This window comes from Nelusetta ayraudi, unplaced genomic scaffold, assembly GCF_046127955.1.
Source record: "Nelusetta ayraudi isolate G7.1 ecotype Tasmania unplaced genomic scaffold, CSIRO-AGI_Nayr_v1 ptg000092l, whole genome shotgun sequence".
NCBI classification, from domain to species: Eukaryota; Metazoa; Chordata; class Actinopteri; order Tetraodontiformes; family Monacanthidae; genus Nelusetta; species Nelusetta ayraudi.
The window spans coordinates 4,363,684-4,388,539 of record NW_027466142.1 but is presented as its reverse complement, the minus strand read 5'-3'; the positions used below and the strand labels follow the sequence as shown (position 1 = coordinate 4,388,539).

Below are 24,856 nucleotides of genomic sequence, written 5' to 3'. Positions count from 1 at the left end.
ATATACTGCCCTAAATACATTTTAAAAAGTGTATACTCGCAGTATAATAACAGTAATTTGGTTTTCGCACCCTTAGAACGGTTCTTAATTATATATGAGAATATACATATAGCTAGCTTTGCTGTGAGAGTGAAAGATTCTGCAATCTAAAATGTAACCACTTGATGTCGCTCTTTCTTCTTCAAAATCTCCAAAAATTACACACTGGACCTTTAATGTTTTGACTTTCAACCTTTGATGGATTGTCTTTGTTTTGTTGTCACAAATATCCCATTAACTTGTTTAACATTGTGAAAAAGAAACCTGCTTTTTTCTTTAAACAAAACAAAACATTACTAGTGTTGGATTTATGTTTTAAAATTGTTAGGTGGTCTTTAGACCATAACCCATGACAGCTGTAACACTGTAAACAGACTGCAACTGGCTGTCATGGCTCAGGGAGGGTAGGATAAAAAGCATTATACTGGTTTCCTAAAACCGAATTCAAGTTGACCACGACAAATTTTTAAGGATAAAAATCCTACCAAAAAAACAACGCTATCATGGCAGTTAGTAAATCTACAGTTAACAAGTAAGACTAGTGGCTCTGGCTTGAACTTCCCCAATCATCAGTGTGGTTTGTGGCAGCAACGCGGCTAAATGATCACTGGCCATAAATCAATAGAAGTTATAAAGATCACAGCTAAGTTGCAAGTATATGTTCGTGAAAAAAGAAAGAACGGACAGTTCATGTTCATTTCAAAAATATGAACAGACAGGTTATCTTATTTTTCTTTCTCTCGTAATAATTTATGGTCATGTGACCCAACGCCCGAACCCGAAGAAGCAGGTGCGAGTTGATTTTTCTTCCTCAAAAATAAACTCATGAATATGTAAAATCTGACCTGTGTAGGGTCTAATTCTTGTTTCCCTTTGAGCTATCTTGACCCTGCAGCACCTGCCACTGTACAAGGGCCGCATTTGGAAGCGCTCTAAAGCAGGACCCACATTTTTTTTTTTTTTTTTTTTACCATGAAGTTGTGACCCAAAGTTTTTCCACAGCACTCAAATTGATTCCACAAAATAAAAACACTTGGCCACTTTCTATCATGTCTAGTAAATAAATTATTGCAATTATTGAATCGAATTGTGTGTCCTGCAAAATAAATGGCCAACATTTTCTCTATCTATCTATCTATCTATCTATCTATCAAAATCCTTTTTTTTACTACCTACAAAGCAGTGACACAATCAAAACCGCTTTGCGGCACACTTTGGGGTCACAAACCACCAGTTGAGAAACGTTGCTCTCAACCCTTCCTCGTCTCGCTTTCTTTCTCTTGGACGCCAAACAACAACAACAACAAAATCAGACATTTCAACTAGCGACTGCATTGACGGTGAGGCGGCAGGTTAGGAAGCGCACCAGAGACACAAACACAAACAAACACAAACAAACACACAAACTCACAGCGGAGCTGGAAACAGTGGTGAGGCAGTAGTGAGCCTACCCGATGGGCTGCGGGCGGCTGCGCTCCAGCTTGGCCGTCTTCAGCGGGACGGCGTAGATGTCGGGGTGCCTCTGGGAGATCTCCAGCTGTGGGCGCGGGACAGTGTCAGTGAGTCGGACAATGTTGCTGGCGTCAATATTTAAAGGACGGCGAGCAGTCACAGAAGCAAAACTCCTGCAGGGGAGCAAAAATCAGTGTGGAACCTATAAAATCCCAACCTTCCTCGAGAGGGATGATATTAACTGGCGCACCTAGAAGGCATGGAGGAATGTTTGCCGTTGTCTCGTCCGGATTACCGACCACAGCTCCTCATCCACCAGGAGGACACAAGAGGTAGGAGGGAAAAACAAAAGGCTATCTGGATGTGTACCGTTTCCGCCTGTTAATAAGTGCATTATAGGCAAATTGATGTGGAGTTGAATGAGTTTAATTCTATCATTTTGTCACTTTAGAGAAAAGAAATGTAGAATTAGAAAATTGGAAAAAAAATACTTTCAATATTATTATTATTATTATTACTTATGAATTAACTAAAAATGTCAATGCGATGGCTAAAGCTTCATTCCAGTTCATTGTATGCGTCCATCAACATTTTCCTTGTTTGAAAAAATAAAAGCATAGCATGAGAAGAACAAGCTCGTCCTTTGCATCCTTCAGGAGTTGCTTCAGCATTTTGTCCTAGTGCGGGCAGAGTTGTGGCAGCTGAAAAGCAGCCCGAACTTCACAAACAGCGTCCTTGCCCCTCTAGGTTACGCTGAAAAACTGCCAGTTTTTGTGTGTGACAATCACGCATCAGACATAAAGCAAGAATTCTGCCCGCCAGGCCCCAGAGAAACTCTTTTTAGCCACGCCCACCTTGGCATTCTCGTGCTCCTGGACCTCCAGTAACCTGTGGGCCTGGGCCAGGTGCTGCATCTTCTCGAAGGCCTTGATCTTCCCCAGGAAGGACCCACTGGAGGGGTCGTCCGCCGGGCCGCTCTCCGCCTTGGGCTTGGCCGGAGAGGCAGGGGCCCGGGGCGCTCCTCCCAGGGGGCGCTGTTTGGCGGGGGAGCCGAAGTGCGGAGGCAAGGGCGGGGGCAGCGGGGCGAAGCAGGCGGTGGGGTGGGAGGCGGACGGCAGCGGCAGCGGCAGCGGTGGCGGCGGCGGCGGGGGGTCGTTGTTGCTGCTGGCCGGGCTGCTGCTGGACGGGGAGTCGTAGCTGCGGCGCGAGCCGGGGGCCAGAGGGTGCTGCTGCTGCTGCTGCTGCTGGCGGTGGTGGTAGTGGTGGTGCAGGCTGGCGGAGCCCGACGTCAACACGAGGTCGTCCCTCAGGGACAGTTTCACCTGCAAAGAGGAGGGGAAAGGTACGTGGGACGAGGGTCAGGAGAAAAAGTGAAATCCTCCCTGCCGCTCTCCATCAAGACCTTTTTTTATTTTATCAATGTTAGAATAATACTTTGTTTTACTATTCCAATAACCTCGCTTCATTAAATGCCCCTTAGCCACCAAATGAAAACCACTGACCATTAAATAGACAAAGGCACGACAGAGACAACTGGAGTGAAGCAGAAATTTGATGGAGTATTTTACATTGCATTTGTTCGCTATAGTTAAAATGAGGTCATTAGTATATAGATATACACATAAATATATACATACATATGTATATACACATAACTATATATACAGTACATATATAATGTATGTATACATATACATATATACATATATATACTGTACACACACACACACACATACAGGTATGTATATAGTAAATAAGGTATGTAGGTGGTTTTTCAGACGTATCGATACAGAGGTATATCTCAAAAATGTGATGGAAACACATTTTTCGCATTTACACGTCACCGGACATGACATAAGGGGTCATGTGACCAGTTATATAACAATCATTCTTGACAGCACACAGCCACAAACAAACAAAAGCTTATGTAATACACGTGAAATTCTCACTGGACGAGATTTTATGAGAATTATGACTTGTGTGATTCACACCATTCAATGGAAACACCTGCACATCGCAAATTGTGCTTTGTCAAAGTTTTAGAAATATCACTTTTATTTTGCGTAAAACTTCAATGGAAACGCAGCCAATGTTAGGGTCGACAGGTCAGGAAGCTCTCAGACAGGGAGGATTGTTTCCGAGGCCTCAGTCCAGTGCAGATTGCAGAGGCTGGTGGACAGAACTGACTGGCCTCCTCACCTTGTTGTCTGGCAGGAAGACAGATGGAGGGCTGGCACGGTTCAGGACGTCCCGGCTGCTCATTTTCCTCATGCGACTCCGAATGTCTGGACTGTACTTCCGCAGAATCTGAAATCATGCACGAAAAGACACACAGGGCAGGTGAGAATGCTGGACCGTGACAATGGAGGAGCCTTGTTAGATTAAACTCTATACTAAAAGTTAAATTTGATCTTGTTTCTTAAAGAAGTGAATAGGCACCACACATTCTTCTGTCTTTTCTTCTTGATAAACTGTGAAAAAGAGGTGCTTTCCGCCTCACTGGTCTGCTCTTAAAGAAACTAGCTTGTTTTTCAGTCAACGGACATTAGAAAGAACAGCGATGACCTAGTGGTTTAACAAGTTAGCTTACCATAAATTTACTATTTAGTCTGTATATATACATATACATATACATATATATATATATATATATATATATATATATATATATATATATATATATATATATATATATATATATATAGTGTGTGTGTGTGTGTCTAAATTTAAACAGCAGGTTCACCACGGTGAGTTGTCTGCTTAGACCTGCAATAATTTGACTGCACGGCAGGTGGCAGCACACGCTCGTGTAAGAAGTTGCGACGAGCATCACGTTCCCATGATGCAGATCTACCAAATACTTCATTCATTCATTCATTCATTCATTCATTCATTCATTTTCCATACCCGCTTCTTCCCGAGCTCAGGGTATCTACCAAATACTGAATAAGTAACATATGTTTATAAATAAACCTTTGTGTGAGTGAAACAATAACAGTGGTTTTTAGTGCAGTTCAACTTATCTTCCTCCATCTTCATTTCCTCTTTTTGTTTACACAGAGAATATCATTGTTTGAGCTCACGTGCAGCTCCCTTTCTTATTTTAATCTTTAATACTTTAATATAAATACCAACTTTGGACACACCTTGTCTTGCAAATTGTTTTTTTTTTTTTTTTAATCTTTACCACTTTCTACACTGCAGATCAATAGTGAAGAAATCAAATATTTGAGCAATATATATGTAACTAAGCAGCAAAGAAATCATGAGTATTAAAAGTATGTATAAATTACACTGACTTTTTTTTTTAAAACACAAACCACACATAAGTGGACCCTCACCTCCTCAGCTGTCACCGGTTCAGACGAGCGGCTGATGGCAGAGATGTGCATCATCTCTAGATCGGGTTCATTGTCGGTGTACGCCCCGCCCTCGTCAGCCGTGTCCTCCAGGTCGGAGGTCAGCCGGCTGTCCATGCTGAGGTAGTCGGCGGACAGGAAGCTCAGACGCTCCACATCCTGGCAGTCCAGATCACTCTCTACTCCCTCCGGCTAGAAGAGACACATGGTGGATCTTGGGTGTACAGGCAGGAAGGATGGACAGACAGAAAGCACAAAAACAAGAGAGAAGAAAGAAAGACAAACAGAGCCGAGCTGTAGAGCACTACTGGCAGGAAGTAGGAAGGCACACAGTGAGCATACTCTGAGCGCACGCACGCACGCACACGCACACACACGCGCACACACGCGCACACACACACACACACACACACGGCGGCTAAGGCAACAGGGTAGGTGAGGCCCACTACAGACTACTGAAGCTCTAATAACAAAAGCTAGCATTGCTAACAGGTACACTTTAAGATTTATCAGGATATTATAGTGTATGAGGAGTTTTAATAAAATCTACAATCATCATGTAGTCTTAGGTTTATTTTGCTGCATTAAACTCAACCATACCGCCCATTATAGTAGTGGAAAAAGGTTTTCGGACACACTTACATTTTTACGATTCCAATTCCAATTATTGTGATAAGATATTTGCCGGATAATTTTGTGTGTGTGTTTCAAAAAGGTTTGGCTGTATCGGAGGCACACATACGAATGAAAATGAATACATTCTTTATTGTTAATAAGACAACATAGGAAAACTAAATTCTTGCAAGGGACAAAGTCATCTTGCTAAAACATCCACTCGTGAGCTGGATGGAACAGTGCAGGAGCAGCATGTGGGTAAATGTTGCTAAATAACTGCACACAACAAATGCACGAGGTGTCCAAAAACTTTTTCCACCTGTATGTACAAAGTTGAATACTGGAGAAGCCAGTGTAAGTGTGTGTGTACGTGTATGTGTATGTGTGTGTGTGTGTGAGCGTGTACCTTCCCATCAGACACCCAGACGGCCTGCATCTGCTGCTCCCTGATGGAGTCTTTGAGGCTGCCATACCAGGCGTCGTTGGCAGAGTTCAGATCGACGGTGGCTGCAAGGGGACAATCGGCAGAGTTCGTCACGACAAAGCAATTCCACGCGCCAACGCCGCCGCAGTGTGCTGTGCCGTGTGAGCGGGCGCACCGGTGAACAGGTGGGAGCAGGTCTTCCTCAGCTTGACCGCCTGCTCGTAGAGTTTGCGGGCGCTGCGGTTGGAGTTGGGAGCTATCCGCAGCCGCATGGCTTTGATGCCGTGCTTGTTGTCGGGATTGAAGAAGATCACGATGGGGTACCACTGCGTGTAGTTGAGGGTGTCCACCGCTTTGGGCGTCACGTCCAGGAGGGCGTGCTTGTCCTGCGCACAGGAGAAACAGCATCAGCAGCTCAGCTCGTACTCGCACCTTCAGGGTCCAATTTTTATTCTTCATTCTGGAAAATTCTAGATTTTTATTTGGTTCATGTCCTATTTCTGAAATGCACAATGTTCAGAGAGAGGGAGGGCCAATCCGTTAGCTCCAGGCGACAGACACTGGAAATAGTTAGTCGAGCAAAAACAGCCAAAAAAAACCCAGAATGTTTGGTTACTTTTACCGAGGATTTTCACTGTAATTAAGCCCCTGAGAAGACAGAAGCGATTCAGCACAAGGTTACTACAACACAAGGTGCGGCCTGATGCTCACCAGCTGGACCGTGACATTCTGTTCCAGTTCATTGCTGACCTTAATAATTCACATCCAACTTTAATATAACAAACAAAATTTTACTCAGGGGTTCATTACTCTGCCTGACATTTAAATGGGTACAATTACATGGACACAGATGGCTTAAAAGATATATACCGTACCTAAATAAGTAAAAATTCATACCTGTTCAATAATTTGTCGGATGGTATTCAAGCGGACCACCCCGGAAGACTTTTCAGAGCCGGCATCCTTTGGCTCAGTTTCTGACGAAGACGAAGAAAAAAACGCAAGAGTTCAGTTTGACCAACAGGTGATTTCAAATGGAGCACTTTGTTGACACATGAGAAAGAAATGAGCAACTGACTGGCAATGGCGAAAAGATCAGGCATCTCAGAGGCCAGCTTTTCGTTGGCAGCATCAGCAATGGCACCAAACAACACCACAGGGCGGCGGAAGCCAGCTGCAAAAGACACAGTTTGAATATTCAAACTAGCAAAGTTTCAGCTTTCACTCCAGAACAAACAGATTAGACAACAAACCCTACATTATTTCGCAGCATTTTCTTAGAAATACATCGGCTGTCCACAGGAAACTAGATTTTTAATGAAGGATTATTAAAAGTGTCGTCTGTAGTTAGTTGGTCTCTGTCTTTTGCTTAATATCTCTGCTGAAAAACTTCTAAGGCAACAATTTCACACACCTTCCCGGAGGACCACTCGCTCGTAGGCAGGGAAGCGGGTTGCCAGGGTCTGACCGCTCAGGCTTTCTTTGCCCTTCCTCAGGTCCTTCCTCTTCAGAGAACGCTGGCCTCGCAGCCGCCAGAAGTCAGCTCTGTCTCCCGCAGCAGCTTTGTGGGAGCTCTGGACGCTGGCCATCTGCTCCGCCCTGAACAGGCAACAATGAGTTCCAATGTCTTAAAAAAAAAAACTAACTGCACTGTATTGAGGGAAAATCATCAATCTCATTTGAAGTAACGTAGTCAAAATGAGGCAGGGAACAATCAAACATATTACTACTAGTGTAGAAGAAGCCAAAACCTGCTGGTTGCTGAATAGAATGACTTTTGGACACGTGTCCACCATGTGAGGTGTAGATTTCTGATTGGTGGACATTCTGCTTAAAACCTCCTCTTCTCTGTAAGAACTGTTTGACTCTCTGAGGAAGCCTTGATTGCTGAAACGCGTCAGTCAGGGTTTTGAATGTAACCGAGCCGCTACAATAAAGGCTTTTTAACTTTTCAATGAGAGCGCGTTCGAGTTTCTCCTGTTTTTGATTCTTTTAGTTTAGTCTTTTTTTCCAAACCAAAGAGCACCTCTAACTTACAACTCCTGAGTCCAGCAAGTGCTCCTATATTGGCTTTTCTTCATACTTCTAACTACTAGTAAATTTTGGTCCACCTGTCAACTACTGTTTGTTATTAAACTGTTATTTGTCCTTGCTGAACAGTAGCTCTGCTGTTGGAAGCTAGCATGCTGGCAACAATATCAAACTCGACAACAGCACAAGTGAAAAGCTTCAACAGGTAAATGAGTCTAACGATCAAACTATTTCAATCTTCATTACAACCCTGAGCAAATCTTTGAGTACTGTGCGGTCAAACTTGTAGTCATCCTTTGAGAGCGTTTCATCAAGACCCGTCTCACACCAGCCTGACAATTACCATCATTACAGTAACTCTATTGGGCAAACTGGTGTAAGTGCTTCAACAAAACCCCAAAACCTTTGTGTGTGTGATTTAATGGGACGGAAGGGAGACTGTGCTCATCCAGCACATGCTTGTGGGAGTAAAACCTGACGCCAGTCCAAGAGGAAGGCACTGAGCAGACCGACTGATGAAATAGATTATGGGAGCATGAGAGCAGGTGGAGGAGGCCTGGACTGTGGCCTAACGTGATTGATTTTAGAATGCATTGTTAATATTGTAAGGCTAGGACCCCTCTGCACTCCTCTTTGTTGCCTTTGAACAGTTGACTGTGTTAGCCAATTGCTTTTGGCAAATCCCACTTGAGCTTCATGCAGCTCCAAGCAGAGTTTGCTCTAGCAGCGGCACTGAGTTAACGCGATCAAATAGGAACAAAACAGCCAGCAGTGGTTAACAGAGCCCTGTGGTTCAGCACCAGGTAACGGACTTGCCTCAACTACAACTCCGACGCTAACACAAAGACCTTGTACGCCACGCACAAGTATTACATCACATGTTGCTCTGAATGGCTTCAGCTCGATCCAATTATGCTCAGCCCTACTGCGCTTCGAGATTTGGCCCTTTCGGAAAATGATGCCAGGAAAGTGATTATTACTCCATTTAATCCGTTGTGACCCTTCCAACTCCAGGGACCAAGGAGACATTTGATCCCTGCTTCAGAGTAGAGGCAGGTCTGTAAGATGAGCTAGCTTGTAAGATGGCAGCTAGCGCTCACTCATATCTGTGCACTCAGTTCCTCTCAAAGGAGACGTCAGGAGGCGTTAGATGTTTGTCTTCAGCCCTCTAATGAACAGACCTTTGTTAGCTTAGCGAGCTCAGTCAGGTCACTGGCTGGCTTCCAGCTCTACCTGCTCTTGTTGGGAATGATTCCTTTCTCCAGCAGCTGCTTGTCTTTGCCAACGCGGACGGCCAGCCAGTTGCCCAGTTTGCCGTCGTAGAGGGTGTCCACCACCTTGAAGATGTCCCCCCGGCTGAAGGCCAGACTCTGCGGCGTCTCCTTCTCGTACTCAAAATGGGTCCTGATGAAGAAGGAGTCTCCGCGGCCTGACACCAAGATGTCGTTGTAGACTATATACCAAAGAGAGAGAGAGACGAGGAGGGAGAAAAAAAACATTTGAAGAGTAAGTTTTTAGGAGGAGGCATAAGGCAAAAGAATTAGTGGTAGAATTAGATTTGGTTTTAAACAGTTTAAGACAACCAGATTGTCCTAATTGTCTTTGATCAATGGACAAGCCTAAAGACAACATGCATGCGTTTCTTTCAGTCACTGTGAAGGTGGGTTCCAATTTCCCCATTATTGCATTCATTATTAAATGCAGCCACACTCATCACAGTATCAATGTAGCTATATTTAGTCTTTTTCTTACCGGAAGAAAGTACACTTAAGAGTAAGGTTAATATGTAATTAAAACCACTCTAATGTGTACATTTTAATTATAATAAACTAAATAAAAACCAATCTGTGCTCCGTCCCTGGGGAGGTGCACCACTTGGCTGGGAGCAGCTGTCATTAGCGGCATGTGTGGGCAGAAATATATTAGGATCTATTTTCGACATTACAGGCGAGCTGGTGAGTCACGGCGCTGACAAAGGTACCACATCTTCACTGAAACACATATCGCGTATCGTTGCATTGAAATGCACAAGTCAGAGAAGACGACGAGCAGCGCAAGAAGCAGAGAAATCCAATCAAGCCAGGGCTGGGCTCTGTGACCAGTTAACTGGTTTGTTGACAGAACTTTAGCTCGAGTGATCACCGCGGTGAGATCTCCTCCTGACGAACACAATTTAACAAAAGCACTGTTAATGACTTGCATAGCGAGCGCTCGTACGGTCATATTTTCTTTGCAATGACGTGGTTGAACGCGAGAGCAGTAATCTTCACATAGAGATAATGCTGAGTGATGACGAACAGCATAAATGTTAAGGTCATTAGAGTCCTTTCGTCCTCTCTTAACTCTGAAAAGTGTACATTACCCCTGAGAGATGAGGTTAGAGGATTAGAGTTGATTCTCCTGTGAGTTTCAGTAAAGACCTGCGCTGTAGGTTCTCTCCTTTCATCTGCAACCCAGAGAAATTCTGGAGTCTGGATGCTCATCACATCAGCATCCAACATGTTTTGTTGCAACGCAGCTGATAAAATAACAAAACAATAACCGACCTCAACACTTTTAATAACTGAATTCCTATAGAATTTATTGTAATGCAGAACTGATAAACCAACAATAAATGAACCGATAACAAATATTGTTACCGGTTGCATCTTTCTCTGTGCTGCGGAATTCATCACAAAGCCATGCTGGCTGTCTCTTTAATTTGGTCTCATCTCCACTAACACTGTCCAGATGCCCTATATAGTCAGTAGAGCATGAACTGTGGATAAATCCACAGCTGAAAATAGTCCCAGAAATTGCTCTGTTTACTCTCAGGTGAGGACGTCTCGTCTCGCGTTTCTCTTTTTTTAAATTTTCGGCTGAAGCCCGAATCCCCAGGTTATCCTGTTTAGGTTCAGTTACTGTCCCAACCCACAACATCAACGCTCAATATAACGTGACCGGGTTTTCACTTTGCCGCTTTAGATTGGATGTTGAGTACAAACCAAAAAAAAAAAAAGACAATCAGTCCGACGAGCGAGCTGCTCCCAAAGGTCGAACGCAGACTCGCAGGCTCAAAATGTCATTGGCGCGATCGAAAACTAAAAGCACTTATTTGTCGGGCTGCAGCATGGAAATACCCTTTCTGCAGGCTGCTTCAGGCTCCTGTGAGGCATTCAGATTTTATTTGTGCGGCCTGACAAAGCATTGAACCCACAGCGCCAACAGAGGCAGCAGCCGTCCCGGGCGCAGACATCTGGCCGGCTGGCAGGCACGAGGCCTCGTGCACCCTGTCCACTCAGTGAGTCTACTTTAATTACATGCTCACGCTGCAACGTGCAAATCGTTGGGAGTAGCGGAATTCCAAAAGACTTAATGCATCCCGGAAAGTGATGCCTTTTGAACTACAGTGACACAGTTACAGTTGTCCATTTGTGTGTTTATTTTTTTTTTCCCAAATGCTGCTGGCTGTCACACTTGGGGAAACCCTGTGGGAGGAACTCAGCCTAGATTTGTCAGGGACAGTCAGGTGAAGCTGCGTCTGATCTCACCCCCCATCCCGCCATCGCACTGTCACAGCCAGCCACTGTTTCAAGTCAGGTCATTAGCAGGAAACTATGCGAGCCTCCTTAAGGCAAGGCTTTATTTATATGGCACATTTCATACACAAGGCAACTCAATGTGCTTTACATGATTAAAAGTTCAAACATTTTCAAAGCATTTAAAAAATAAAAAAAAAAACCAAAGAAGACAGAGTTTTCAAAGACAAAATGCAGAGGAAAAAAAAGACAGCTTAAAATGCATGAATAGAGCCGTAATAAAGGAGAATATAATTAAAAAGATAATAAAATACAGTGAGATTAACAAAAGCACTCTAAGCGTAAGAGAAAAGAGGAGTCTTTAATGTGAATTTAAAAACGTTCACACTTGGGGCTAAACTTCACTGCTGTTGGCAGCTTATTCCATAAACAGCTGTTTATTCCATAAACAGCTGTTTAGTCTGAACTCTGGGCTCCACTATCTGACCCGAGTCTACAGATCTCAGGAGTCCTACTAGGTTTATATTCCATTAGCATTTCATTCTGGACCTAAACCCTTCAGTGACCTATAGACCAGTAGCAGAACGTTCAGGTCTACTGTGTAGCTGACTGGGAGCCTGTGTAAAGTCTTCAGACCTGGAGTTAATATGCCCTGAGCTCTCTGTTCTGGTAAGAAGCCCAGCTGCGGCATTCGGAATGAGCTGCAGCTGCTTAATGCTTTCAGTCACCTACTGTGGTGGCTTTGTGGCTAATTAACAGTTCAAAGACAGGATTACGTCTGCTTTTTGCTCACAAGTCATGGCTCAGACCAAATCAAGGCAAATGCGATCCGCAGTGGCGACTGGTTGGTGGTGATTAAATGCTTCCGCCATTTCTCTTCAAGTCACTACAACTTTAACTGAAACACTGGCAAAGAGTGGAAGAGGAAGATCTACTGTGTCACACCAGCGGCCTATTAAAAGGACCACCCATCCCAGAGACAGACAGTCCCAATGTGGATCATCTCAATGAGAACCAAGCACCGGCAGATCCCCTCCCTGCCTGTTCTGAGGCAAGGCCAAAAATGGTGCAGAAGAGGTCAAGAGTGGCAGTGGGCAAAGGTCGGAACTCATACAACTATGGAGCCTCCACAACTAGCAAGAAGCAGTCAACGGCAATGCCAAGCTGGACAGACTGGGCCGAAGCTAAACCAGTGGATGAGGAGTTTCTGGGTGGAAGAAGCCACGGCCCTCGGCCAGGACACCACGATGCAGGTGGAACTGCAGGAAAGTCTTTCTTTCACCACATCACGAGGAAAAAGAGCCGGTTGTATCGTCACACTTCCTACTTCTAGCAAAGTCAACAAAGACGAGGAGATTAGAAGGTGGAGCTGCTAAATGTGGGTCAACAGAACCTTGCTCGCCTGAGGGGAGAAGGTCTGGAGCAGTAGGTAAAAAAAAAGAGAAAAAGCACTTTTACCGTGTTTAAAAATAGAAATTGTGTTTTTACAGCATGGCAAATAGCTGAGAGCAAAGTAGTCAGAGAAAAGTTCACAAAGGAGCCTGGGCTGTCTGGGCTGTCTGGGCTGTCTGTACTGCCTCGAATGGCCACAGCCTTTCTCGTGTGGCTAATTCGCCTGCAAACAACTAAAATTCCGCAATGTGTTACTTTTCTGAAACAGCTAAACACCAGATTACCACAACTGACTCGAGAACAACTGCACATACATTTGTCTTGATGTACTCGGTCAAAGTTGCATAAATTTTTATAAGAGCATAAATATAAAATGAACTTCCAAAACCACTTACATTTCCTTTAATTAAAAGAAGCTCCCTGCCCTGATGTATCATTCATACGGTGAAACCACAACCAACTACCGGGGGAGTGCAAAAACCCAGTTTTCATGTTAATGTCAGTACAGTAACACTTCACTTACTTTTCCTCCTAAATAATGTGCTTTGAGACAAAAAAAAAAAGAACTTGAAAAGACTGAAAGGCAAGCTAGAGGGGTGGTTGCGCTAATTACATAATAACGTTAGCGTCTCTCTGATCTCATGCGTTTGGGAGCCGATGTGTGTGAGTGAATGTCTCCATGTGTGTCATGGTTGACTGAACCAAAACTGGACATAACCAATGTAACAGCCTCCAGGGGTCGGACCAGGCTGGCAACCCGCTCGTTAAATGGAAACATCGGAGACAGAGAGGAAGAGCGAGGCTTGTGGTCCTGAGGAGAGAGTGTGGCAGCTGGCTGCGCATTGTGCTAAAGGACGCGCTGTTCCAGGATCCACACATGAAAAAAAAGTTAGCGAAGTTAGCTGCCACCACTGAAATCTTTGTGCCAGTTTAGGTGTTGCAGTGCTATTTTATGTATCTTATTCGCCAAACCTCAACTGCCTGTTACTGTGCGCTAATAATTCAAACTAATACGAAACTGGCTTTTGCACTTTTAAACGTGAGCTGTCTGTGTGTGTATTTTTATGACAAAATGTAAATCCATGCAAATCCATGCGCGTGTGCATGTGCGAGGTTTGACTTATGTTAAACAAGAACTAAATGTTTTCAGGGTCTGCGGGCATTCAGTTTGTCAGTCAATTTCATGAAGTCTTTCGAAATTAGTTATCAAACTGTTATCAAGACCCTCAAAGATCATCTTGGTCTGAAGTGGTCTGAAAAGAAAGTTTTTAGAAGGCTTTTATTGGAGATACATCATCATCCTGCATTTTGATTTACTTGCAGTTTTATGTGTTTTGATTTTGTTATTTTAATGCACTGTAAAGTGTCTGAGTTTTCTGAAAAACGCTGTATAAATAAAAATGTTTCATTCATAACGATGAACCATTTCAGGTTTATGTCGGCTTCCCTTTTTAAGACGTGCATACACGGACGCAATACAGAAAACTAATTCTGCTTTTGCAGTGTCTTACCATCTGGTTTGCTCTGGGCCAGGATTGTCACCACTTCTCCTTTGGGGATTTCTAAGAGAAAGAGCACGGCCTCCTCCCTCACCACACCTTGGAAATCCACATTGTTAACCTTAGGACAGAATCAAAGTGTGAGACAGTTAGTGACACAACCTATTACACATGTTCGCTGCTCACCTCCATTCACGCTGCAAATTCGCTGTAGTTGAATTGAATACCTTGAGGATTTGGTCTCCAACTCGCAGACCCTCCTCCTCAGCAGGACTGCCATCCTGAACACTGGCGATGAAGATGCCCACGTCGTTCCCTCCTGCTAGCCGCAGCCCAACACTGTCACCCTTTTGGAAATTCACCATTACTGTATTTGGCCTGTACAAGGGGACAGCGTGCAATATGTTCAGTCATGTGTTTGATAAAATCTTGCCATTTTGAGATTTTTTTTTGTTATTAAAATGAGCACAGAAAAGCTTTCAGGTGTTATTTTTTTCTAATATAACTAGCAGTTTTATTTTTGATCATTTATCTATATTTTTGTTGTTGGGGTGTTTTGCAAAATAACAAAAATTAGGACAAGTAGGGATCTAGAAACATTTAACAATTAAAAGACCACAGCTCATATTATACTAACTAATGCACAGCATGTGCATAAGTAATTAAAAAACAAAAACAAAAAAAAACTTGCCCATATATTTTTTCATCTTCTGGGCATGGTCGAAGGAGAATCTTGGGTGTTTTTGTTACAGAAGCTGAAATGAAGAAAATCAAAAATTAATCCTGCCACCAGCAAGCCATATGTGTCATCAAGCATGGCAAAAATAAATAAATATATATGTATGTATGTAAAATTTGATTTAACCGGCCGAAATTATAGCTCATAGCTATATGTAGCGCGATGCTAATTGAGTTAGCGATAATGCAGTTCATTCATATAATTGTAATGAATCCGTGGAGAGGTTTAGTTAAATACACTACTAGCTATATGAAAATGGGAAATAACCAGTAAAGGCCTGTTCATGAGTTTTAAATACATGCATCAGTAGTCTAAATTTAAAAGTGATGTCCTTCAATAAATAAATCCATACAGAATTGAAGAACGTTCTTCAACTGGTCCAATAAAACCTCTGTCGATAAAATGTTCACCAAAAATCAACCATTGAGAACTCCAAGAGTTTGACATTGAGATGATTTATGTATCAGTGGATAAGCTGTATAACTGCAGCAGGTGTTTTTGTGGACACAGTAACAAGAGAAAACCTGGAGTCTCCTCATGTTGTGGCGTGTCGTCCTCCAGCTCGGCGGGGGCTTCGGGTATTTTAAACGGTGAGGCCATGGCGGACATCTTTGCCGTCTTCATGGGTTCTTCCCTGTCACAAAACACATATCGACACTCAGGATAAGAGGCTCTGTTATGACAACAGCTGCCACCAAATCATCCTTCACGTCAGACAGAAGCCAGGTTGAACAAAACACCAATTAGGTTTTTCTTTTTTTTCTTTTTTTTTAAATGTTTTAAAGATCCAGTGTGCAACATTCGGTTTGATTTATGATTTTTATATTAAAAGGTTAATATTAAATATTAAAGGTTAAATTTTAATATACTGCCCATAAATACATTTAAAAAAGTGTATACTCGCATTACAATAAAACTAATTTGGTTTTCGTACTCTTAGAACGGTTCTTATTTATATATAAGAATATACACAGATCAAGGTTCTTGCTCCCAGTTAGCTGCCAACCTGCACTGCCATATTTCTAAGGAAGCCTGGTGTTGACAATCCAGCTGCCTGACAGCTGGACATATGTAATTAGGGTGAACACCTGCATCCCCAAAAAACCCACAAAGAAAAAGGCAGAAAAGGTATCCAAGTTTGGGTGCACAGGTCACCGTAGTTCACTGGCAAGCTCAGGAGTGGGAGGGAGAGTGAAAGATGCTGCATCAAAATGTAACCACTTGATGTCAGCGTTTCTTCTTTGAAATCTCAAAATAGTGCACACTTAACCTTTAAGGAGGGTCAGTTTTGTAATAATCCCTGAAGAGAACTGGGTGAGTTAGCCTAACCAACCAAAGGGGACGTTCAGTCTTCCATTACCTGGGATTGTCTCGTTCATTAGAAGAGTGGGAGGACAGGTCAGACTGGCGGGACCTCCGTTCCTCCGGTGGAGAATAGGAATGGTAGGACTCCATCTCCGAAAGGTCTGACAACAGAAAAAAAAATGGCTCCATTAGAAACATCAACGTCTTTAAAGCTAAAAAGCGCCACTTCCCAAGCTAAGTGCCATCACCAGCAGCAGGACCATCACCACAAGATGCAGCAGTAAAAAAAACTAATAATGTTGCATCAGGAAGCCCCCAAACAGCAGATTATTACACCTGGGATTGCAAAAGATTTTTGAAACAGAGAGAGAGTGTTACAGAGCCATACTCAAGATAAAAGCAGCCAGTATTTGAAACATATCCTCCTTTAAATATAGAACAATGTTTTGAATTTGGATCTCCGATTGCTTTCCAGTCTTATGCTGGATCCAATTTTCCATGTTTTGTGTGTTTAATGATTGGAATTGACTCATGTTTTGATTTTTTTGGGCAAATCAGAAAAGTGTGAAAACAGAGAGTTGGCGATTGTCCAAATGACTTTTTGCTGATCATTAGAGGGAACCAAGCAGCTGTATGGATTATGTCATAAGCAGTTGCTAAATTGCAGAAATATCTCACCTCAGAGAGCCAGCTTCTGTAATTGGCTGACTGAGAGTGAGGGTCTGTATCTTTGTTTGTGCAACTCCACAGATGATGTGCTGAGATTCTATTAAGCTCCAGCTGCTGCCCACACATTCTGAGATCAGCTATGCATTGGCTTTGTATCATGGGTAGACAGAACAACCCATGCTGTGGCCAGGACATAGACGATGCAAGTGCACTATTGTCATGATGAAAATAATACAGTAAATTGGCAGAACTGGGGGTGGTTAGGCATCGAATTAATCGACTTCCTGAAAGGCCATGAGAGGCGTGGGGAGGGGGGCAAGATGAAGATACACTAAGTTCTGATGTGGAAAATAAGTTGGCCAGCAGCACCATTAATAAAAAACAAAAGCAAAAAAGGATGTGGTCAGATCTAGAGCACCTACGAGATTCAAAAAGGTTGGGAGACTCTCCAGAGATGGATGACACATCTTCTGGTGCGCTATACGTGACGGCAGCTCGAGCTTGATGGAACCACTCAACTGCTTTCTAATCCTGAAAACAAGCCAGTCAAAAGAGCTTTACACGCGGCTCTGCTCTCCTCAGAGACTGCCTGGCCTGCTTTCGGTCGCGCTGATTTTTTTTTTTTTTTTTTCCCTTTCCACTTTTGAAGCCAACATGAGTGAGTGAGTGAGGCTTTGATTTGGCTGCTTTTATCTGTCAGAGTGAGAGCGTGGCGTTCAAGGCACAGTCCTGAAAGGAGGGAGGGGGAGGTGGAGATGTAGGCCAGAAGAGAGGTCAGTACAGAAAAAAAAAAGGCCTAGAAACAAAAGGACGGTTTTGGGCTCAGGTGCGACAGGAAGTCAGTGAACCACATGAAGGACAAGAAATTAAAACAGCGGCGTTAAGTCTGTCCCCCTGAAAGCGACCCACCACGTTCAAATCTGACATATTCTTTTAATCACGCTGATGTGTTTGAGCAGATTTCATTTTTTTTTTTTAACTTTCATTTTACAGTGAGGACAGGTCAGCAAGGTCAGCGAGGTGCTGATGTTTTCCAACAGCAACAATCCAATATGTGCTAATTAGTTTGATTAGGGTTAGAAAACAGAGTGCATGCGAGGCTCGACTGAACTGAGAGTTTGGAAGGTGGGAGGAGAGGCTGTGAGAAAGTGAATGAGGGTGTGAGAAAGAGAAGAATGTGAGGATGTGCCTGCTATTGAGAAAGAAGGAGTGTTTGGAGAAAGTGTAGACATTTAGATTCTATTATCACCAGAAAGCATCATTCCTGGGATTTCTCTGTGAGTAGTGTTGTCACGATACTGGATTTCAGACTTAGATACGATATTTGGAAAAGTATTGATTTTCAATGCGATTTTCAATACAATTTTCAATACTAGCAACCGTGGAAGTGGTGAAGGGGGAGGGGTAAAGTTGCGTGGAAGTTTCGTACCGATGTAGTACCGACATATCGGTACTACCTTTTCAGTATTGAAAAAAAAACTTTTGACAACACTATCTGTGAGTAAAGGCAGGCTTAAAGTGATTTCTTTTGAGGATTTGGACGATGAAAAACTAATAGCAAACTTGAAATGTGCAATGGCTGGCTCACCAGTCGTCCTGACACTGGCTGGCTAATGCCGCTAGCTAAAGAGGCAAAAAAGAAAAACGAGACATATGCCGGGTTTGAATGGACCCATCGGCGTCTGTGTCTGAGTTACAGTGACGTCGTCAGTGCGGTGGTGGCGGCTCGTGTGAACGGGATGAGGTCGGTGTGAGACGAGGTGAGACAGCAGATGGATGAGAGAGGAGGACGAGGAGGAGGAGGGGGTTTGGATATACCACCTGGACACGGCGGCGGCGGCGCTCTACACTGTTAGGACAAATTCTTATTAATATGTTATGACACTGAGAAATGCAGCAAACATCTTACCCACTTTAAGAGCCACGCTTGTCATGCAACACGTCTGTGTTCGAAACATAGGTCATCACCCGCACAGAATCAGGATTCAACACTTCTCAGAAAGCAGCCGTATAGTGGCAAAATTAAATTTTATTCTTTATTTTTTTAAATGACCATTACTGGCATTTTAACACACTGAATGAATCACACAATCCAAAGTACATAATGATTAAAACTTGTTTATTTATTCAGGAATATGGATCATTTAGTAAAAAGTTATTTCAAGGATTTTAGAGTAGTATCAAGAGAAGTGCAAAGGGTGTGAAAGCTTTTCAACTTAGTCAAATTGCATCACGGCCGTTTTACAGAGAGAAAGGCAACAGTGTTACACATGCTGTGTCTTGGGGGGGAGAGGGTGTCCTTCATCTAAAAGTATGACATATTATCTGGAAGAGAAAACAGACAAAGATTGCACTTTTGAGCGATTACACGGATCGCTTCTGCATGGCAAGATGAGCACTTTGAAATCGATATCATTTCAGGAGGACGGCCTGCAGGGTTGCAGCCAAGATTCATTCCTGACCTGCAGGTGACCTCCTGCTTCTGATCAGTAATTCAGAGGAACAAGATTCCCCACCCCCATACAGCCTGAACATCAGGTATAAATATTATATTTATATATTATAATTATAATATATATAGATTTTTTTTTAACATTCTTTATGTCTTCTGTATGAAAAAATGATTGCTTGTCTGAAGAATGCATTACCACTAATGCTAACCAGTGTCATCCTGTTTGACGTTTGCAAGTGAGCATAGCGTCAAGCACGATGTTCAGGCGTGTGCCATCATTTTGTTCTGTAGTTCCTACTTCTTCCTGTTGCACTTTACAACAGCTATAAACACTTCAAAAAGTAATTACACTTTTGGCCCAGAGGAACCATCATTTTAACCATACTATGTCCACAATGTGCCATAACCTGAATCTCAAGAATCTCTGACATTTATTTTGAAATCTTCAACATCCATCCTAGAATTGGTTCTTTTACAAAAAAAGAGTGGAAGAGTTGTGAGCGTCAGGCTAAAGAGATTAGCAGGATGTAGCTGCAGCAGCAGTTTTATCAGAACTGGACAAGTTCTTCAAAGTAAAAAGACTAACAGAAAATGCACAGCCACTGGGTGGAGACATGCAGCTAGTGTCAAACAGTAAGAAATCTGATTTGTGCATTTGAATGTGAAATATGGACGGCAAACACATCAACACTCTGACGTTTTCCTCCCTTTTCAACGTGCTTGGGCTCTTCGCCAAATTATTACATTAAATCAATTGAAAGGTTTCAGGAAAATCACCAATGATGGTGTTGCATCCCCAAAACTGTGTCCATTCACATTCTGTTACAGGTTCTTAATGGGACTCCAGTGTGTCACAAGGGGGGAAAAGCCATATAATTTATATTCAAACCTATTTTAAAAAGCCTTTTGCTTAATCTCTAGGAAAAAATCTTCAATTAGGCATCGTCAAATTTAAAGCACTGAATCCGATCAATATCGCCTTTAATAATAATGGCCTGGTTAAAAACTTCACACTGGAATTCCCAGGAAACCCACAGAAAAAAATCAGATCTGGTGTTTGTATAATCTTAAGCGTTCAATAAGCCAAAGAGCCTGGGATACTCAGAGGTTCATTATATGAGTGATTGTGACTTGACTTTGGTCAAGGACAACCTTCAAGGAAGCAACTGTCCAATAAAAAGCTGCAGTGGGTTTACACACAAACCACAGATTCGTTATCTCAATCCAGCTTGTTACCTATTGAATGTTGTATATTTCTGCTTTAGTAGTTTTCATTCCATTATTCAATAAATTCAAATTACATTCAACAGATGAATGTTATTAACATATTAAACAGACTCCCTACGCAGTGACTACTGCTGCCAAAGACAGCGTCTATTTGCTGTTTTTTCAATAGGCACGGGTCAGATGGATTTGCAGTTTGATAGAGCGACAACCACACACACACTCAGGCCAGAAAACAGAAGTATTTACGCTGCTTTGAAAAGGTTGGATCCAGAATTCTCAAATGACATATTTCACATTGTGAAATGCTCTAACAATTCCCATGTGACGTGAACCGATTCTTGTTTTAACACTTGGAACCCGGAAACAGAACAAATCTCCTGGAAACGACTCATGGGTGTAAATGAAATAAATGAAAAGCTAATTTGCTAAAAATTAATCAAAGATCTAAGTGTAGTTCTGTTAAAATTCACCCTTTTTAAACGTCGTATAATCAACGAAAACAATTTTAAAAAATGTGGAGTGGAACCAGTATTATGGTTTTAAGTGGTTTGTAATGTAGCACATAACAGAACAAACCACATCACCACAGGCACTGTTTCGGCAATAAGCAACCGTTTCTTTTCTCGAGAAGATGTGATGACGAAAGGGCTTTATGATGAAGGAAGGAAAAGCAGTGAACTACATTAACAGACTATTATGTGACATATCAACAAAGTGCACACTTGGCCTATGGCTCTGAAAGGTTGAAACATTTTTTAAATGTGGACTATTTTACCCATCGTCAGAAGTAAGCTGAAAGCGGATCACTACCTCGGACAACCTAACGTGTCGTGAAGTAGAGATGCGATGATACCACTTTGTTGCAGAATGAGTAGAGTACGAGTACTTGCATTTCAGTACTCAGTGATACTGAGTATTTGATAAGGCAATTGCACATTATGGAATTGCTTTGATTTTTTTTTCCCCCCCACAGATGTTCTGTAATCTGAAAAACATTGCTCACTTTTCTAGAACACGACGTGACTGTCACAAGCTTTACTGCAGTGCAAACACAAATTTAACACAACGTCATATACGTACATAAACAACTGATATCGGTGTCGTGGAATCAACACATATTTTACGAGTGTGAGTAGAGTATTCCACTCTGGCATTGGTACGATATCCGATACTGGTCTCGATATCGGTACGTCCCTATAGTAAAGTGACAGAAATGTCCCTCGATCGGTATAAAAACACTAAGTTGTAGTAACAACTTCTTTAAAAAGGATATTAATCATCCATTTCTTGTCCATATGTCAATATGTGTGGCGTACTGCCAACTTTTTTTTATCACTGCACCTACTGATGCAGCAGAGCATTGAGTCACTTACCATCGTTGTCAGAGTCAGAGTCTGCCAGCGGTGGGATGCGCACCAGGATCTGGCGACGGTCTCTTTGGACCACCAGCTGCAGCTTCCCACTCGACTTCTCTATCAGTTTTCCCGCATCGTGCAGAGAGAGGTTCTCTGTCACTGTCCCATTGATCTGCAAACAGAGCACAAGACATCGAGTCAACAACTCAGACCAGATAACACCTTCAAGTAGACGTCAACCTTTTTTTTTTTTTTTTTGGGGGGGGGGGGGGTGGTTTGAAAAGTAGTTTGCTTTGACATCTCAACTTTAAAATTTGAAATCATCGCCGTCTTCCAGCCTCTTAGAGTCCAGTGCTTCAGTGTGACATGTAATTACATTAGCTGAATATCTAATACCAATAATAAAACCTGATATTAATAGTTTTACCACATGTGTCAGTATCTATAAATGCAGCCCTTTGTCACTCTCTCTTTATCACTCTCTCTACTGTTCACATGTTAAGTTTGCTTGAGTTGTGCAAAACAAAGTATTGCGGAACGTTTTAACCAATTTAAAAATCCTTGAAAAACCCACATGGGTGGGCTTTAAGTGCAGAGAGAAGTTCTTCTGTAATCAGCCAAAAATGTAATGTTTTGCAACTAGTGTCAACCAAAAGCTCAAGTAAGAGCTGTAAGAGAGTGTATAGAACATGTGACACTTCAATGCTCATCACAGTTTAAGGAAAAAACAAATGTATAGGATTAGAATAGAAAGTGCATAACGTTTTCTGGCCACAGATCTTTTAACTTAAATTTCATTGAAACACTTGATTTAAAATTGAAAATACATTGCTCAACGTTCTTGAGTAGTAACTACTGAGTTACACAAACGCAGATAAGAATCAAAATATGATAGAAAAAAATCACCTTGAGAATGATGTCTCCCTCCTGCAGGTTCCCATCCTTGGCAGCCAGGCCTGTGCTGGTCATCTGTTTGATGAATATCTGACTCCCTAGACGGAGGCCATATTCTACCCAACGACACAAACACATACGCCACTGTTAACACAAACCTCTGCACTCCAAAAGAAATAGATGAAACATAAACAGGAGCACCTAAACATGACATACATGCAGCTTGCAATAACCTCTTTATTAGCTCTATTAGAATGGAATAGATTAGATGTACTGTATTGCTCCCAAATTAGGGGAACTACCAGTACTCTGTTACAGCACTAAAAGCAATACAAAACATAAACTATGCAGTAATTAAAAGAAAGAGTCAAGTGAATCTATACACAACAAAATTTATCAACTTTATTCAGAAAGGAAATTTCTGGCAGGTTCAAGCTCAAACCTGGCAAACTAGTGCTGTATGTACTGCATGTATAAACTGTGTCAGGTCATGCTGCTAGTTTTGAGAAGGATGTAAATTATGCAGATGCATGTTTAAAATGGCCGCTGTTGCAGACTTGTCTTCCTTCTTCACCAGCATTAGCACTAGCACTAGCACGAGCACGCTAATAGCAGCTTGTTGTTGCTCATTTTAAAGAGGATTTCTCGCTTCAAACTCAATATGCCTTATCTTGGATTGCTAAAATGTCTTTAGAAGTCATTCTAAAGGACAGCATAACCAGCATATTGTACCTTCACTGGGCCTGTTCTTCACCAGCATAACATTGACAGGTTTATCCAGTGGCTCCAGCTCTCTGGAGGGCTCTGGGGATGGAGAGTTGTCATTTAGTCGGTCTCTGCTCCTATACCTCCCTCCTCTTCCTCCTCCTCCTTCCCCGCGCTCGTACTTGTCTTCCGTGCGGTAACTGTCCCCGGGGCTACGTCCTCTGCTGTGGTACCGCTGCTGGTCACCACTGGTGTCCCGGGCCCGACCCCGGCTACCCTCCCTCCTGGATCTATCTGGGCTGGGGGAGCTTCTATCTTGGCTCCGACCACGAGTCCTTCCTCTGTGGTTGTAGTCCCGCCCTCCCCTGTAATCGGGGTCCAGGTATCCTTTGACATCGGACGTGTGGTCCCGGCTTTCATTGCGGTACCAGCCATTGTCATTGTCCGTGTCATAATAGTGGGTGGGTGGGGCGTAGTCCCGACTGTCTCCGCCTGGCGATGGGGGCGGCTTCAGTGAGTGGACGGCCACCTTGCGAGGTCTCTTTACTGTCTGACGGAGGGAACGGAAAGGATCAGATCAGATCAAAGCTGCTTTTATTCAAAGAAGGCAAAGGTGAAAGCAATTCACGTATTTTTCTTTTTCTTTTTTTTTTTTTTAACGTTGGTCTAGACCAGCGGTTTTCAAAGTGGAGCAGAAATTGGAGAGACGTTGAGCAAAAAAAACGCAAATACATAAATCATTTTAATCATTGTTATAAACAGTGTTGTTGGGATTACTCCATAAAAGTAATGCAACTACTGATTACTCCTTAATAAAGTAATCTAATTACTTCTTGAACTACTTTGTTTCACAAGTAGTCAATTACTAATTACTTTACTAATTACTTAAGTTAAAAAAGATGAAGTAACAGTTACTCAGTGCTTTGGAATGAACTTTATTAAAGCGCAAATTTCGCAATTCCAAATATTGCCTCTTAACATGAATGAATGTTTGCTCTCTAAACACAAACTGCACATTTCACAGAAGAAACTCATGTACAACATTGTTGGTACCTGGATCGCTCAGGTTTTACTTTTCCGGTAACTAGCAACTGCAAATATATGATCTCAAATATTTTATAGGTCTTTTTTTTTTAGGATTTTGGGTAAAGACGCAACAGCAATACACACAGGTCACATCA

General features: G+C 42.5%; 1 protein-coding gene across 2 annotated transcripts in view; it reads right to left on the bottom strand.

Moving 5' to 3' along the window:
* The window catches only part of tjp2b (tight junction protein 2b (zona occludens 2)), a 56,151-nt gene that overhangs the window by 984 nt on the left and 30,311 nt on the right, over positions 1-24,856 (bottom strand). Inside the window, exons 5-22 of one of the 2 annotated variants that reach the window (XM_076047283.1) lie at positions 23,703-24,225; positions 22,983-23,086; positions 22,095-22,248; positions 16,429-16,534; positions 15,593-15,702; positions 15,021-15,084; positions 14,557-14,707; positions 14,342-14,450; positions 9,154-9,373; positions 7,304-7,488; positions 6,968-7,063; positions 6,787-6,866; positions 6,065-6,275; positions 5,872-5,972; positions 4,833-5,042; positions 3,691-3,798; positions 2,346-2,813; positions 1,491-1,576 (exon numbers count right to left, since the gene is read on the bottom strand). In XM_076047283.1, coding sequence (XP_075903398.1) covers positions 1,491-1,576; positions 2,346-2,813; positions 3,691-3,798; positions 4,833-5,042; positions 5,872-5,972; positions 6,065-6,275; positions 6,787-6,866; positions 6,968-7,063; positions 7,304-7,488; positions 9,154-9,373; positions 14,342-14,450; positions 14,557-14,707; positions 15,021-15,084; positions 15,593-15,702; positions 16,429-16,534; positions 22,095-22,248; positions 22,983-23,086; positions 23,703-24,225 — 3,086 coding nt within the window. Of the gene's footprint in view, positions 1-1,490; positions 1,577-2,345; positions 2,814-3,690; positions 3,799-4,832; positions 5,043-5,871; positions 5,973-6,064; positions 6,276-6,786; positions 6,867-6,967; positions 7,064-7,303; positions 7,489-9,153; positions 9,374-14,341; positions 14,451-14,556; positions 14,708-15,020; positions 15,085-15,592; positions 15,703-16,428; positions 16,535-19,144; positions 19,368-22,094; positions 22,249-22,982; positions 23,087-23,702; positions 24,226-24,856 lie in introns of those variants that run through there. The other variant, XM_076047282.1, reaches the window with a different exon arrangement.